This window comes from Mustela nivalis (assembly GCF_964662115.1).
Source record: "Mustela nivalis genome assembly, chromosome: 2".
Classification (NCBI taxonomy): Eukaryota; Metazoa; Chordata; class Mammalia; order Carnivora; family Mustelidae; genus Mustela; species Mustela nivalis.
Window position 1 is genome coordinate 41,160,075 of NC_139021.1, and position 17,263 is coordinate 41,177,337.

Sequence of the window (17,263 nt, forward strand, 5' to 3'; positions counted from 1 at the left end):
CACAAGAGCAGATCCTCTATCTTTCAATTTTCTCTGCTAACCTCTCCTACCCTTTAGGAAGATAAGTTCTTTATTTTGGGGTTTGGATCCTGAGGTCCCTTGGAAATCATTCTCTATACATTGTGGATGTCTCTATATAAGCCTTTCCCCAGTTGTCTTCTGAGAATTTTCTTGAGAGAATTAGTTAAGTTTCTGCTGAATAAATGAAGTATCCTAGATACTACATAAATTTAAGGGATGCCACATTGATTTCCTCTCCTAGGAGAGTTGTAATGCATATAGCATTTTATAGTCTCTGATAAGTCCTGCAGTTCTAATACTATGGCTCTGTTATCATTTTGAGAAGTAGGTTTTTGCTGACACCAAACTGAGAACTGCTGTGCTATTTAAAAAAAAAAAAAAGTATTTATTTATTTATTTATTTGTTTATTTATTTATTTATAGAGGGAGTAGGAGGGTAGAGGGAGAGGGAGAGAGAGAATCTTAAGCAGGCTCCACGCTCAACGTGGGACTCAATCTCACAACCCTGGGATCATCACCTGAGCTGAAATCAATAGTTGGATGCTTAACTGGCTCAGGTGCCCCATTAGGAAGCTTTTAAAGGACTGTTGGGAATGAATCTTTTAAGGGTGCTAATCATCCCCCAAATTAATTTTTCCTCTTTTTTTCTCCTCCCTATACAGCCTCTTGATTTTGAAACTGCAGCCATTCATGATATTGTGTTTCAAGCAGAAAATCCTGAGCCTCTGGTGTATGGTGTAAATTACAACACCAGCTCCTCTGCCACGTTCAAGCTTATTGTGACAGATGCGAATGAAGCACCCGTATTTTCCCAGCGCATATACCAAGCAAAAGTCCGTGAAGATGTGGCTGTAGGCACTAAAGTGGGCAATGTGACTGCCAGGGATCCGGAAAATCTGGATATAAGGTAGAGGAGAGCAATGCTGGGCAGGGCTAGCTGTGCTGGGACTATGGCCAGTGGGGAGGAGCAGGGCTGGGAAGGATAGAGAAGCTGGTCTGACCCCAGGGCTCTCCTCTGAGAAAGCAGTGATCCGAAGCTGTATCCCAGGGCATGTGGTGAACTTGACCTTGGTTCCAACAGTCGTCAGTACCCAGGGGGCATCAGTGAGAAATCAAGCTCAGGCAAATGGGAAGCATGTCAGCTTCCATCCTAGCCCACTCACCACAAATCCCAACAGCTGAGAGCTGAGTTCAGGAGATGGGTCCAAAGACTGGGCTACCCAAAGCCAGGCTCTGTGTCTGTACCAGCCATGGGGACCAGGGTGTGGCGGAGAGTTGCAACCCAACCCCTAAGGTGGACTGAAGTTCTTTCTAGACAGGGAAAATGAAGCAAAAGCCCAACTGGACAGATTTGCCCACCTGATAGGGTTAAAGGAATCTTTTGGATGTAGACTGTCGACTTTACTTGGTTCTCCAGACAACAGGTCTGGGGTGACAAGACTTATTCCAGAGCCCAACCCTGGAGAGGCTAGTACTCAGGCTGAGGTGGTTGAGCAAAATGTGCAAATATTTCCATCTCAGCAATTCTCAATCATTTTTTTCCAGTGCCATAGGACCTACAATGATAATTTTCCCATATCTGAATCAATATCTATAACCTCTTTAATATTATATAGTTAATAAGCACCTAGATAGGGTTTGAGCCTGGATCTTCTGCTTCTGTTATACCACCTCAGCACTACTGTCTGTGGCATAACAAATACTTCAGCTTAAACCATGGAATGTGCTTATGAATGACAATTCCTTAAATTTCTCAAACATTTGAGGGAAGTATTGCCTCCTGGTGAGCTGTCATTTAGGTACTTGGAATCACCTCTAAGACCTTTTTCTTTGTCTGTCCAAGAGTAAATTTCCCACCTGTTTCACTCTCTATGTCCCATAAAGACAAAGGTAATAGAGAAAGAACAGTAGGGGCTACGCTGTGTGGTTTAGTGTAGATACTACTATACACATCAGAGTCACAAAGTATGATGGGGCACAAAATGTTTATAATTTACAACCATTTTTTTTAAAAGATTACTTATTTATTTATTTGACAGAGAGAGATCACAAATAGGCAGAGAGGCAGGCAGAGAGAGGAGAGGAGGAAGCAGGCTCCCTGCTGAGCAGAGAGCCCGATGCGGGACTCGATCCCAGGACCCTGAGATCATGACCTGAGCCGAAGGCAGCGGCTTAACCCACTGAGCCACCCAGGCGCCCCACAGCCATTTATTTTTTAATAAATGCTTCTGCCTTCTTCATGAGAATTCTATAAAAATCACTAGTCAAAGACAAGTGAATAAAAATTTGAGTTAATGAGTGGGGACAACAAAATCATTTAAGAATAGTTCTTGGATCGAGGAAAATGTATACCATAAATACTATTAGATTCAAATCAGGAAGATAGGGAAGAAGACACAGAAGGAGAGTGTAAGAAGACAAATGAGAAGAGTGTTTCAAGAATGAGGAATAATCGATCAATAGTTCTGATTCTAGTAATAAGTCAGTTGAGAATTAAGGCTGACTCCCAAGTTTTTGGCCTGAGTTCATTCTTTTTCTCTTGGCTATGCAAACTCATAATCCATCAGCACCCAGTGGTGCTTTAAAGTAGTAGATCAGATCACAGGACTCCTCTGAAAACCCTCCAGAGAGAAATCCCAGATATGTAGGATTTCTTCTTCATCACCCCTACACATAGCCCAATAGTACAGAGCATACTAATATGAAAAAATTAATCTGATGAATGAACACATACTGACTTTTTAATCATTCTCTTACTTCTGGACATGTAGGTTGTTTCCAGTATTTTTTTAAATTATATAAAATATTTTGAACCTATGTATGAATGTTGTTCTTTTCTAACTTCAGTTAAATTGGTTTTTATTGGGGGACAGTTTCCAGAAGTGGTTTTCTGTGGTCTGAAGGCACGGACAGCCTTATGGCTATGTTGTTTTGCTTTCCAAAAGGCTGCCCTGATTGATTTTCTGGTGGTTCTAGGCTTTTCTCAGATCTATCTCTCATACGCCTGCCAATGAGTTCCACTGAAAACACAAATATGACTAAATCACCTTCCTGCTTAACAGCATTCTATCACTGCCCATAGCTTCCCATGATCTGGCTCTTTCCACCTCCCTGGCTTCATCTTTTGCCATCCACTGCTTCCCATTTTTATCCCAACACAGCTGGAATGCCTGACTGCCCCACACCACCAGGCTAGCCCTTGGCCTCTCCGCACTAGTTCACACAATTGCTCTTGCTTGAAGCATCCATTTTCTTGCCTTAGTTAACATCTTCTGTTTCAGAAAGAGTTCTCTGGGAGACCTCAAGGCCCTTCTCATTGTGTTTGCCACATTTTACTGGCACTCTGTCTCCTTCACTGGCTTAAGAGCACCCCCACCCCACCCTTTTTCTGGTAATTTCCACTCTTGGTTTTTTTTTTTTTTTTTTTTTTTTAAGATTTTATTTATTTATTTGACAGAGAGAGAAATCACAAGTAGGCAGAGAGGCAGAGGGGGAAGCAGGCTTCCCGCTGAGCAGAGAGCCCAATGTGGGACTCGATCTCAGGATCCTGAGATCATGACCAAGGTGAAGGCAGAGGTTTAACCCACTGAGCCACCCAGGCGCCCCTCCACTCTTGTTCTAATGCACTCAGTAGATGTTTGTAGAATGAGCAATTCAGTGGGCCACCAGCAGCCTCTGAGTACCCACCCATTTACCTATTATCTCCACCCCTGGGGGTTTGAATTTTCTTAGAGGGAGTGGTTGGCCAATCAGTTTTAAAAGATGCTTCCAGGTTGTTTTCATTGGAATCCTTTGATTTCCAGAAAAGTTTAACTCTTTTCCTCTGGAGTTTGTGACTATATCTTTTTGATAAAACAAATAAAATTAGGTCTCTATAAAGATACATTAATCCTCCTTTTGAAGAGGGACCATATGCCAGGAAAGCATTAATCATATAAAATAACCCTTAAATATGCTCTAAGTGATACGCAAGGGATAAGGCTGATAGAACAGCGTAATGATCTTAAACTAGCTTCACATCTTCACACAGAGTAATGTGGGTTTTCTTTTACTCTTTTCACCTTATGAAGTTATTCCCTGAGAGACGACAGGAGAGGCTGGCTTAAAATTGACCCCGTCACTGGCCAGATCTCCACTAGGGCTCCGGTGGACCGGGAAGCTGAGAGTATGTATGTGGTGCACGTGGTGGCTACCGAAATAGGTGAGGAAAAAAAGTAACAAATGATGAGGGGCTACATCGACAGACATGGGAGGGAAGGTGAAGTGGGTGGGAAACTCTACTGGGTCCAATTGTCAGAATATCTTCCACTGGAAGGATGCTAAAAGTACCAAAGTGGAGGGAAGTGCTCAGACCTTCCTGGTTTGGTGCAAGGTGGGATCCATTGGCACCTCTCTGGCAGAGGCGCACCTGCAGGCTGGCTAGGCAACAGGGCTGTTGCTGCTCACTGTTGTTTCCTGTGGGGGCTACAGCTTCAGGGAAGGTTCCTGCACCTCTGCTGAACTACCTACCCTTCCTCCAAAGTGGCTGTGGGTTTTCCTTGAGAGCAGGGCACTGCCCTGCTGACCTAGACCGTGACATGCTCCTTCAGCCTTAAATTGCAGGGGCTTGGGTCTGACCCGTTCTGAAACAGAAATGTTTTATGCCATGTTCTCAACTTCCATATGTGCCAGAATCACTTGGGAGCTTGTTCAATCAGACATGAGATCATCATCTCTGGAAAGTCTGATTCACTAGGCTTGGGTAGCCCTGGGTATCTCTGTTTTGCTGAAATTGGATGAGCTTTTGAAAGGAAAGATTATTCCATAGAGAAGCCAAAGATGTTTGAATCATCCTGTATAATCTTTGCATCCCATTTAATCCAGTTGTGGTGATATATATTCCCCTTTGACTTTGAATGTGGCATTTCAGGGAACTTGAAAAATTAAAATAAACACACACCCATAGAATAGTATGCCTCCCAGTGATAAGGCTGGTGATTAAAACACAAGGGTTCTTTGCACTTAAATGGAATTTTCCAACTTAGTGTAGAAATTCTGTTGACTTTATTCTGGTTGAAGCCTCCAATTAAATAGCAAATATATTTGCCTGGTTTACCAAAAAATGAGAATGGAACAAATTAGGACTAAGTAAATACAGTTTTAGACCAAAAAAATAAACTTCCAAATGTGAGGCCCAGGATTGGGGGGTGAAAGGGGGAACATTCCAGTGGATGGGAATCATGAAAATGGTCCTGCCTGTGAAAGGAGTAAGAAAAACAAAAGTGCCACAGTCAAGTTAAGCCAATGAGGGTAGAAATACTGAAGTCTGTGCCAAATTTGGAACAGTTGTGTGCAAGTAGACACGCCTTGGTGAGGCGGGTGGGAGACTTGCTCTCTCCCTTGCTTGTTTCCAGAAAAGCACATTCCACTATCACATTGTATACATTGAACTCGTGATTTAAAAGCTCCCGATTAATCAGTAGGAAGTTTCTGGCTGAGCCTTTATGCCACGCATTCCACTACAACATAATGGGGATCAACACTTCACTTTGGATGTGTCCTAGAGACCGCTCACATTTTAGAAGTTCCATGAATCAAAACCAGGATCCAAAGCCCTGTTTCCCTTTGTTGGCTCTAAAATGATGCTGATAGATGAAATGACTTCAAGAGCACAGTGGCTTTTCCTCCTTTGGTTAAGTGTGGTCAGGGCTAGGGAAGACAGTTGAAAAGCAAAGCAAGAGGATGAGGTTCATTGGAATTAAAGCAAGATGGGGTCATAAACTGTGGAACTGGTCTCTGTGACTGATGTCAGGGAGTGTGAGAAGAGTCTGAGTTTACACTGTACTGGCAGCCCTGGTTTTAAGCACTTAGTGTAATAGCTTAATCCTCATACAACACTATGGGTAGGTGCTATTCTTGACCATAATTTATGGATGAGGAAATCAAGGCACTGAGAAGTTCAGTAACTTGCTTACAATCACACAGCTACCAACTGTTAAGGCTACAAATTTTTAATCTTTCACCGCTATGTCATAGTAAATAACATTTGTGCAGCCCTTCACTATTTTCAACAAACAGTACATGTGGGGTCCTCACAAAGTCACTTATTATATAGCTGAAAAAATGATGTGTAGAAAACTAAACAAACATGCCTAGATCAGTGTTGAGGAGAAATTGTGGGCTCTAGAGTCAGACTTCTTGGGGTGGAAACCTCTACTGCTGTGTGATCTTGGGCAAGTCACACAACTTCTTTGAACCTCAGTCTTGTCATCAGTAAATGCACATTGGACTTGTTTTGAAGTAATGTATACCCAAAGCAAGCTATACATTCAATGCAATCCTGATCAAAATACCACTAGCATTTACCACAGAGCTAGAACAAACAATCTTAAAATTTGTATGGAACCACAAAAGACTCCAAATAGCCAGAGCAATCCTGAAAAAGAACAAAACTGGAGGCATCGTGATTCTGTATTTCAAGCTCTATTACAAAACTGTAGTCATCAAGTCAGTATGGTACTGGCACAAAAACAGATACATAGATCAATGGAACAGAATAGAGAACCCAGAAATGGACCCTCAACTCTATTATCAACTAATCTTGACAAAGCAGGAAAGAATATCCAATGGAAAGAAGACAGTCTTTTCAAGAAATGGTCCTGGGAAAACTGGACAGCCACATGCAGAAGAATGAAGCTGGACCACTTTCTTACACCATACAGAAAGATAAATTCAAGATGGATTAAAGATTTAAATGTGAGACAGGAAACCATCAAAATCCTAAAGGGGAACATAGGCAACAACCTCTCTGACTTTCACTGTAGCAACTTCTCACTAGCCACATCTCTGGAGGCAAGGGAAAGAAAAGCAAAAATGAACTATCAGAACTTCATCAAGATAAAAAGCTTCTGCACAGCGAAGGAAACAATCAACAAAACTAAAAGGCAACCTATAGAATGGGTGAAGGTACTTGCAAATGACATATTGGATAAAGGGCTAGTATCCAGAGTCTGTAACGAACTCATCAAAATCATTTACAATTGCACTACTAGGTATTTAACAAAAGGATTCAGAAGTGCTGATTCTAAGGGACACATGCACCCCAAAAATAAATAATACAGTTAAGAAATGGGCAGAAGACATGAATAGACATTCTCCCACAGAAGACACACAAATGACTAACAGACACATGAAAAGATATTCAATATCACTCATCATCAGGAAAATACAAATCAAAACTACAATGAGATATCACCTCACACCTGTCCGAATGGCTAAGATGAACAACTCAGAAAAGAACAGGTATTGGTGAAGATGCTGGGAAAGGGGAAACTTTTTGTACTATTGGTGGGAATGCAAACTGGTGCAGCCACTCTGGAAAACAATATGGAGGTTCCTCAAAAAGTTAAAAATAGACCCAGCAATTACACTACTAAGTATTTATCCAAAAGATATAGAAATGCTGATTCAAAGGGACGCATGCTCCCTAATGCTTATAGCAGCATTGTCAACAATAGTGAAATTATGGAAAGAGTCCAGATGTCCATCAACAGATGAATGGATAAAGAAGACATGGTATATATATACAATGGAATATCATGCAGCCATCAAAAAGAATGAAATCTTGCCATTTGTAACAACATGGTTGGAACTAGAGGGTATTATGCTGAGCAAAATAAGTTATCTAAGCAAAGACATATGTCATGATTTTCCTCATATGTATAATTTAAGAAACAAAACAGATGAACATAGGGGAAGGGAAAGAAAAACAAAGTAAGTTTAAAACAGAGAGGGAGGCAAACCATAAGACACTCTAACTATAAGACACATAACTATAGGAAACAAACTGAGGGTTGTTGGAGGGAAGGTGGGGGTCAGATGGGCTAAATGGGTGTTGGGCATTAAAGAGGGCACTCACTGGAATGAGCACTGGGTGTTATATGTAACTGATATATCACTAAATTCTATCCTGAAACCAATACTACACTATCTGTTAACTAACTTGAATTTAAATAAAAAATAAAAAAATATTAGCACATAAGTCTTAGTTATTATTATTATCATTGAGACTTTTTAAGCAGGAAATGAAACCAGGTCTGATTCTGAAAGCTTGTTATCTTTCTACTACCTCAATAAACCCAACTGTTTGAACTGTGTGTGTATGTTTTTAAGAAAAGGAAGTTTTTTTTTTTTTTTCCTTAAGAGGAAAATGAGAGACCTGATACCATGTTTCAATCTCTCACCTCCTTAGGTGGCTCCCACCTGAGCTCCATAGCCAGTTTCCACCTGACCCTCTCCGATGTGAATGACAACCCCCCTCGGCTAGCCAAGGACGATGCAGGCTTGTTTCTGTGCCATCCCCTCCAAACAACTGGAAGTGTCATTGTCGAGGCCACTGATGATGACCAGCAGTCATTTCTGGGTCCACAGTTTACATTTTCCCTTGACAGTGAATTTTTACAAAGTAACTGGGAAGTTTCCAAAATCAATGGTGAGTTGTCAAAAGTACATGGAACAAAACACTGATCTATGATTAAAATTAGTTTTTCTTTGCCTTGGTGTGCTTGCAGCCACTCAACACAGAGCTTTCTCCCAGGCTACAGGAAGGAAGTTCATGCTCTGAAAACTTGTAGAGAAGAGCTCATCAGAGGGAAAAAAAACCCTGGGCTTTGGAGGGAGAAAGATTAGCACACCCCATCCCCCATAGTGTACGTTGGACAATTGGATAATTGGGTAATTTGAAAAGCATTTGCAAAATTTCCAATAGCAGCTGGGAAAACAGCTTCATTAAAATACAATTGTCATCAATAAACAGCCCATATTGACAGCATACAATTTTATAAAAATTGATAAATGTTGCTATCATTGAAGCCATCAGCACAATAAGGATAAGAATGTTTTCACCGCCCTCCAAGACTTTTCATGCTCCAGTTGTAAATCCCATTTTCTACCCCACCCTGCCCATCCTCCATCCCCCACCCCCAGGTAACCACTAATCTACTGTCACTATTAGATTAGTTTGCATTTTCAAGAATTTTATTTAAATACTGCAACACAGTATGTACTCTTTTTTTGTCTAGCTATTTTCACCCAGCATCAAGTAAAGCTGCTATAAGCATTTGTGAACAAGAATATTGTAAGAGCATACCCTTTCATTTTTCTTGGTTGAATCCCTAGCAGTGGAAAGGTTGGGCCATATGGTAGCTGCTTGGTTAAATTTTTAAGAAAATGGCAAATTGTTTTCTAGTTTGTAACATTCTCCATTCCCATGGGTGCATGAGAAGTCTACCTGCTCAACATTCTCTCCAACACTTGAGATGTGTAGTCATTTTTGTTTTAGGCATTCTAGTGGGAGTGCAGTAGCATTTCTTATGGTTTTAATTTATGTTTCCCTAAAGACTAACAGTGTGGAGCATCTTTCCATGGGCTTATTTGCCATCCATGTATTTTCCCTGGTGAAGTGTCTGTTCAAACTTTGTTTCCACTTGAAAAATTTGGCTGCTCAGTTTCCATTGTTGACTCCAAGCATTCTTTCTATAGTCGAGGTAAAAATTCTTTCAATAATATGTTAACAGATACTTCCTTACAGGACATGGCTTACATTTTCATTTTGTAAGAATGTCTTTTGAAGAACAAATTTAAACATTTTTATGGTGTCTGAGTTTTTTCTTTTTAAATTTTATGTAATTTGTGACTTTTTTGGTGAATATTTAAGAAATTTTTGCCTAACCCAAGGTTACTAAAATTTTCTAATTTTTTCCTCTAAAGATTTTGCAATGTCAGCTTTTACATTTAGGTCCATGGTTCATTTCAAGTTAATTTAAAAAAAATAGATTTATTTATTATTTTTAGAGAGAGAGAGAAAAAAAAAACTGTGGGGTGAGGGGACACAGAGGGAGAGAGAAAGAGAGAATCTCAAGCGGACTCCCCACTGAGGTTAGAGCCCACCATGGGGCTGGATCTCAGGACCCTGAGATCATGATCTAAGCTGAAATCAAGACTCAGATGTTTAACTGCTGAACCAGCCAGGCATCACTCAAGTTAATTCTTGTATGGGGTATACAGTTAAGGTCAACTTTCATTGTATTTAATAGGACTATTTAATTGTTCTGACACTATTTATTGAAAATATCCTTTTCACATTGAATTGTCTTGGCAGCTTTGTCAAAGATCAAATAACCACACATATATGGATCCTTTTCTGGACTATCCTGTTTCACTGATCTCTTTGCCGATCTTTATATTAATACTAAACTGCTTTGATGACTGTTTTACTAGAATAAAACTTGAAATCAGGTAGTGTAATTTTTTTCCCACTGTGTTCTTTTCGATATTTTTTTCATCTATCGAGGTCTTTTGCATTCCATATAAATTTTAGAATTTAGCTTGTCAATTTCTACCAAAAAAGCTTATGGAGATTGTGACTTGGGATCATGTGAATCTGTAGCTGAATTTGGGGGAGAATTGGCATCTGAACAAAACTGAATCTTCTAACCCATGAACATGATATCTATAACTCCATTTATTTAGGTCTTAATTTCTCTGAGCAAAGTATTTTAATTTTCAGTGTATAGTTCTTACATAATTTCTGCTAAGCATCTCATATTTTTGATGCTATCCTAAATGGTATCTAAGGTTTTAATTTTTAAGCAATTCCAAGATATGGGAATATAATTGATGATTTTTGTGTATTGATCTTATATCCTATGACACTGATGACCTCACTTTGCAGTGTTCTTTCTCCCTTTTTTTAGGACTCCACAAATTTTCTAGGTGGGCAATCCTGTAGTCTGTGAAGAGTAACATTTTAATTTCCTTTCCAAACTGGATGCTTTTTATTTCTTTACCTTGTTTTATTGCTGGCTAAAACTATCAGCAGATTGTTGAATGAAAGTAGTGAAAGTAGAAATAACCTGGCTTGTAACTGATATGGGAAGAAAGCATTCAGTCTTTGACCATTTAGAATGTGGGAAGAAAGCATCCAGGCTTTGACCATTTAGAATGACGTTTACTGTAGTTTTTTTGTTCATGCCCTTTATTAGATTGAAGAATTTACCTTCTATTGCTAACTTGCAGAGAGGGTTTTCTTTTTCTTTTTTAAACTGGGAATGGATGCTAAAATTTTCACATACCTCTTATACATCGATTGAGATGATTATGTGGTTGATTTTTTGGGGGGGATCTTTTGATTGGTGAATTATATCAATCAACTTTTGGTTCTTAAACCAATCCCTTCCTGGTATAATGCTTAGTTGGTGGTGAAATATTAGTATTTTTATATGTTGTTTGATTTGATTTGCTAAAATTTTAAGGATTTCTCTATCTGTATTCTTGAGGACTATTGGTCTGTATTTTTCTTTCCTTGTAATGTCTTTGTCTGGTCTTGATTATCAGAGTAATGCTGCCCTCATAGAAAGACTTGGGAAGTATTCTATTTCTCTAATTATCTGAAAGAATTTGTATAAAATTGTTTTTTATTTCTCTCTTATGGTTCAGTAAAAAATTACCCATAAATGCATCTGGACCTAGAGCCATCTTTATAGGAAGTTTTAATTAAAAATTCAATTTCTTTAATAAACACGGGGCTATTTAAGTTATAGATCTCTTGTTAGTTGAACTTGTTAGTTTTTATCTTTTAAATTATTTGTCTATTTCATTTGATTTGTCTAATTTATTGGCACAAAGTTATTTGCCATATTATTTTATTATTCTTTTAGTATCTACAGAATATGTAGTGATATCATCACATCATTCTGATATTGAAAAATTGTCTCTTTTTTTCCAGATCAATCTGGCTGGAGGTTATTAATTTTATTGATATTCACAAAGAACAAGCTTTTGATTTCATATATTTTTCTCTATTTTTTGTTTTGTATTTCAGTGCTCAGATCTTTATTATGTCCTTCATTCTTCTTGTTTTGTATTTGATTTGTTGTTCTTGTTCCATTTTTATTAAGGGGGAGCTATGGAAGTTAATTTGGAAATTTTTGCTTTGTTAACATGGAGATTTGGTGTAATAAATTTTTCTCTTAGTGTCACGTTAGTTGTGTTCCACAAGGTTTGATGTATTGTGTTTTCATTTTCTTTCAGTTCAAAATTCTTTTTATCTTCCTTTTATATTTTTTTTGTGACGCCTGGGTCATTTAGAAGTGTATTATAAGGGCACCTAGGTGGCTCAGTGGGTTAAAGCCTCTGCCTTTGGCTCAGGTCATGATCCCAGGGTCCTGGGATAGAGCCCCACATCGGGCTCTCTGCTCAGCAGGGGTCTGCTTCCTCCTCTCTCTCTGCCTGCCTCTCTGCCTACTTGTGATCTCTGTCAAATAAATAAATAAAATATTACAAAAAAGCATATTATACAGTTTCCAAATATATGGGGATTTCCCACATCTTTCTAATTATTGATTTCTAACTTAATTTCATAGTGACCAGAGAACATTTGACTGAAACACTTTTAAATTTATTGGGACTTTTGTCTCTCATACTTTAAAGATATTTTTTCTACTGTGTTTTGAATTGCATTGTTCTTTTTTTCCCCTTAAATTTAAGATTTTCTTTTCCACTAGTTTTAAGCAATTTGATTATTATGTGCTTTAGTGTAGTTTTGTTTGTTTTTCTTTTTCCTGGGATTTCCTAATTTTCTTTGAACTGAGGATTTAGAGTTTTCATCAAACTTGGAAAAACAATTAGCAATTATTTCTTCAAATATTTTTTCTCTAATTCAGTGTTAAACTCAGTTTAACTTTACAGAACATCACTATATGGAATAATGATAACCAGCTATATTCAGTAGTATTCATTCTATAGAGAAATCATGATCAGATCACAGGATGCTTTAGCATCCTGTTTGACCTTAGGGAAGGTACACATAGAGTGGTCATTCTTTTTGTAGTTTAACTCAAACTTATATTGAATCATTTCCTGATCAACCTTACTATGTATGCAAAGATGAGCTTTATTCCTGTTAATAGATGGTTCCGAGGCTGTGTTTTCATGTCATTCATTTTTTCCCCCTATTCTGACAGGAACACATGCCAGACTTGCCACCAAGCACACAAACTTTGAGGAGAGAGTTTACAACGTCCCAATTCGCATCAAGGATGGAGGTCGGCCACCCTTGGAAAGAGTAGTCTCTTTGCCAGGTAGGAACTTTCCCAAGAATTGGGAGAATTCTTGTCTTTGATAAGGAATTCTGTAACTGTTTACTTGAAAAGGTGTGTCACCGAATACTATTCTGCTTTTCAGTTACTTTCTGCAAGTGTGTGGACGGAAGCTGTTTCCTGCCAGCAGGTCACCACTCTGGGATGCCCACTGTGGGCATGGCAGTTGGTATACTCCTGACTACATTTTTGGTTATTGGTGAGTATAATTTCTCAGATTCAAGGATTCCTGCTCTGGGCCTTTGAAACCCTTACCTCAGGATCTCTCTTCAGGTCCTGTCTGGTGGCTGCTCACTGGCAATCTGTGCAAAGCGAGGAATAGAGATCACTAGCAAACTATCAGACTTTCCCAGTTGAGAGCTGCTGCCTTTTTTTTTTTTTTAAAGATTTTTATTTATTTGACAGACAGATCAGAAGTAGGCAGAGAGGCAGGCAGAGAGAGAGAGGAGGAGGGGGCAGGCTCCCTGCTGAGCAGAGAGCCCGATGTGAGGCTTGATCCCAGGACCCTGGGATCATGACCTGAGCCGAAGGCAGAAACTTTAACCACTGAGCCACCCAGGTGCCCCGAGAGTTGCTGCCCTTGTACAGCATTTTACTTATCACTGACTTGTTGGTTAGTTTGGGAGATATAACATAAGAGGCTTTAAAGCATAAATTGTTATATTTTGGGTCTAGTTACCAAGGTTTTTTGATGAAGGAGAAAGAAATGCAGTAGCGGTGCCCCTGATATGTCAGGCCCTATGCTCAATATGGGGGATACTGTGATGGGCAAGACATACCAGATCCTACATTCACAGAACTCGCAGTCTAGTCTGCCATTGTTGGACTAGGTGGAATCAGCCTTCCAGTGGAGATGCTCACATGCCTGAAATGTTACAGAATTTCCCTTTGCATATTTTCATGACTGTAGACTCTGATTCTTTATTACTCCAGAACAATTCTAGCTTATCTCAGGCCTTACTCTGCCTTGGCCTCCTGGCCAGACTAGGCATCAGATTCCCCATTTCTAGACATCTTTTTTTCGGGGCTTACTGTGGTAATCGTCCTCTTTCAGCTGTTGTCCTCACCGTAAGTTAAATATTAGGCATAGATCCTTCATCGTGTTGGATCCACTTGACTGAAGGGTTTTACACCAGTTCACATCCTTTCTCTTTTAAAAGGAGGGCTGGGATTCTTCTAAGAACTATTCATTTTTTTCCTGGCATCTGGTCTTTTCAGCCATGACCCAACCTGTCACATTGGACTCTGATTCACTGGCTAAAAGAGATCTCATTTCCTTATACCATTCCATCCAAATTCCTCATTATTGTGACAGGGAAAGAACTATGTGACATAGCCACAACCCATCCTCACATGTGCATGGGGATCATCTTTCCTTCCTGACCACAGGCTGGTATACACCTTTCATCCTAATTGAGCTGGACTTTTGAGTTACGACTCATTTACCAAGCTCCCTTCTGGCTTCTGTGCTTTTTCTTCCTCTGTCTACTCTCCCATCTTAAAAGGATTTTTGAGTTTATGAACCAAATAATTTTCTCCCATGACAGTTTAATCCCATAATTTTGCCACACGTTAAGAATTGAATGAGTCTGGGGATATCTAAAAATAGAAGTAATAGGATCTTACAGTTCCATACCTTACTTTTTCCAAATAGGTTTGGGATAAGTGGAAGATTCTTTTTTAAAATTTTTTTTTGAAAGATTTTATTTATTCACTTGAGAGAGAGAGACAGAAGAAGAGCACAAATGGGGAGATGGGCAGAAGCAGACTCCCTGCTGGGTGGGAGGCACAACAAGGGGCTTGATCCCAAGACCTGGAGGTCATGACCTCAGCCAAAGACAGATGCTTAACTGACTGAGCCACCCAGGCACCCCTTAGTGCAAGATTCTTCATTAGTCTCTGAGCATCCAGTCTCTTCTGCCATGATTCCTCCTGTAAATTTACTGCCAGGTTTATTTCCTTAAAACAACTCCCCTTTTCCATATTGGTTTCCATATTGGTTCCATAAAACATCTCCCTTTCCATATTTTCTATTGAAAAAAACCAATATTTTCCATATAAACCATAAACTCTGGTTTATAGTACAGAGTTAGTGCTAAAATGCACAACGTAATTTTGTAGGAGTTGAGAGATAAGAAAAACCAGAAAGGTTAGGGAGTCTACTAGAATTGGAGCCATGAGGAAGGCCCCTAAGATAACATGGAATCTGGTGTGGACACACCTAAGCTTTAGGTAGGTGAACAGGTCAGAGATCAGCTTTCTGGTTGTTCTGATGGACTCTTTCCTCTAGAGAAGAGGAAGGACTGGAATAGACTTTATTGAACATGTCAAAAGGTCAGGAACTCAGTCAGATGCTTACACACTTCGTCTTCAGTATGCATTAGGTCCTATATTCCTTGGCAAAGACCCAGTGAGAGCTAATAGCTTAGATATGATTTGGGAGTTGATACATACTTACTTACAATAAGACAAATGACAAACTTATGAATCCAAGAAAGCCAATGCCTAGAATGCCTTTTTCACCAGGACGACAAAACTTTGTTGAACCACAAAAAGAAATGAAGTCATATGAGTCATTTTTTCCTACAAGCGTACTACTTTATAAATGAATGTGATAGGACATTTTAAGATTCCATCTCTTTGACCCTGTGTTTTGTCTTTTAGGTATAATTTTAGCAGTTGTGTTTATCCGAATAAAGAAGAATGGAGGCAAAGATAATGTCGAAAGCGCTCAGGCATCTGAAGCCCAACCTCTGAAAAACTGAATTTGAAAAGGAATGCTTGAGTTTATATATTGAGTGCTATTTCAGTAACACAACCATTTAGTCCTGTAATTTTACTTTTTTTAATGCAACATGTGCATTACAATTTTTTACAGATATAATCTCTTGCCTTTTAATATTTTGTTACTCTTTGATATTCTGTGTGCTATAGACATTAGAGACATTTCCCATTTTCCCATGACACTTTCCCCTCTGCAAAAGCTTTAGCTATTTATCCAAAACAAAAAAATGTATGTGTTTTTTCCTTTTAGGGAGAGATGGACTGATGAAATACTCTGTTCATTTTCTCCTTATCAAGATTTATCAGTCATCCACCACAGAACTTCCTGGATTCCATTTATACTTTCCTAATTTCATCCTGTGTCTCCTTCTTCATGTCTCTTGGTATTGCACTAATTTTAAAACATTTGTTGGAAAAAAGAACAAAGTGAAGTTGTAGGAAAAAAATAAAATGGGACCCTTGTCCTTTGATGTGAACAGAAACTCTTTGTGTTATTAGCCTTCTTTAGCTCACTGTGGCTCATAACACTCTTCATTTGAGGTTCTCCCACTTGGAAATGGCAAAAACCTATCACAGGCCACACAGGCCAATTTTCACAAATTCTGGTGCATAAACCAACCCCTGACCAGATTTACTTATTACCTACCATGCTTATGTTCTGCACATGTTTTCCTTACATGTATGTTAATAAAGATTGGTTGCTGTATATTTAACAGAAGAAGTAGTGACAAAAATCAAGAATAAATGTTGACTGTGGTTTTGTTTCTTGGGCTCTTTGGCTCTACTTCCTGCTTCTTTGCATTTGTTGAGGGAGGATCTGGTTAATAACAATGGTTACTTACCCTTGATCAGAATCGCCTCCCATATAGAGCTGGTCTGTAAGGAGGCATCTACAATAAAATAAAAATTCACTGCTTTCAGGACCATTCAGGTTGAATAAGAGAACCTCAGGCATTTGGAAGGATATTTAGGTCTGGAACCATTGTCTCTGGCTCATGCTTTGATCCTTGAAAACATTCAACATTACAAAACCATTCAGAATTTTTAAGAATTGTCTGAAAAAGAACTTGTATCTGAAAAGGTGCTCTTATAATGGCAGCTGAAGCCGGCCATAGGTTCTATTTTTCATAAAAAATCCTTTTTGTGGATTTCTATTATATTTTTATAGGCAGGAAAGTAAAACAAAAGAAAATATCCAAACTCTTAAGATCACAGTATTGCTTTCTCGTATAAATATCTTGTGCTTCAGACTCTTTTACCTGTTTTTTCACATGAGGCTCATTGAAAGTCTCATAATGTATAAGGTTCTCCATTGTCACACT

At 38.9% G+C, this 17,263-nt stretch overlaps 1 protein-coding gene across 11 annotated transcripts in view; it reads left to right on the forward strand.

The window, feature by feature from the left end:
- CDH17 (cadherin 17) overlaps positions 1-16,713 on the forward strand; it is a 112,809-nt gene extending 96,096 nt beyond the window's left edge. For all 11 annotated transcript variants that reach the window (XM_082722874.1, XM_082722878.1, XM_082722869.1 and 8 more), the window contains 6 exons: positions 684-928; positions 4,092-4,222; positions 8,252-8,491; positions 13,023-13,139; positions 13,243-13,356; positions 15,822-16,713. In XM_082722874.1, the coding sequence (XP_082579000.1) occupies positions 684-928; positions 4,092-4,222; positions 8,252-8,491; positions 13,023-13,139; positions 13,243-13,356; positions 15,822-15,922 (948 nt within the window). In that variant the 3' untranslated portion in view covers positions 15,923-16,713. The remainder of the gene's footprint in view (positions 1-683; positions 929-4,091; positions 4,223-8,251; positions 8,492-13,022; positions 13,140-13,242; positions 13,357-15,821) is intronic.
- Positions 16,714-17,263: the final 550 nt, after the last annotated feature.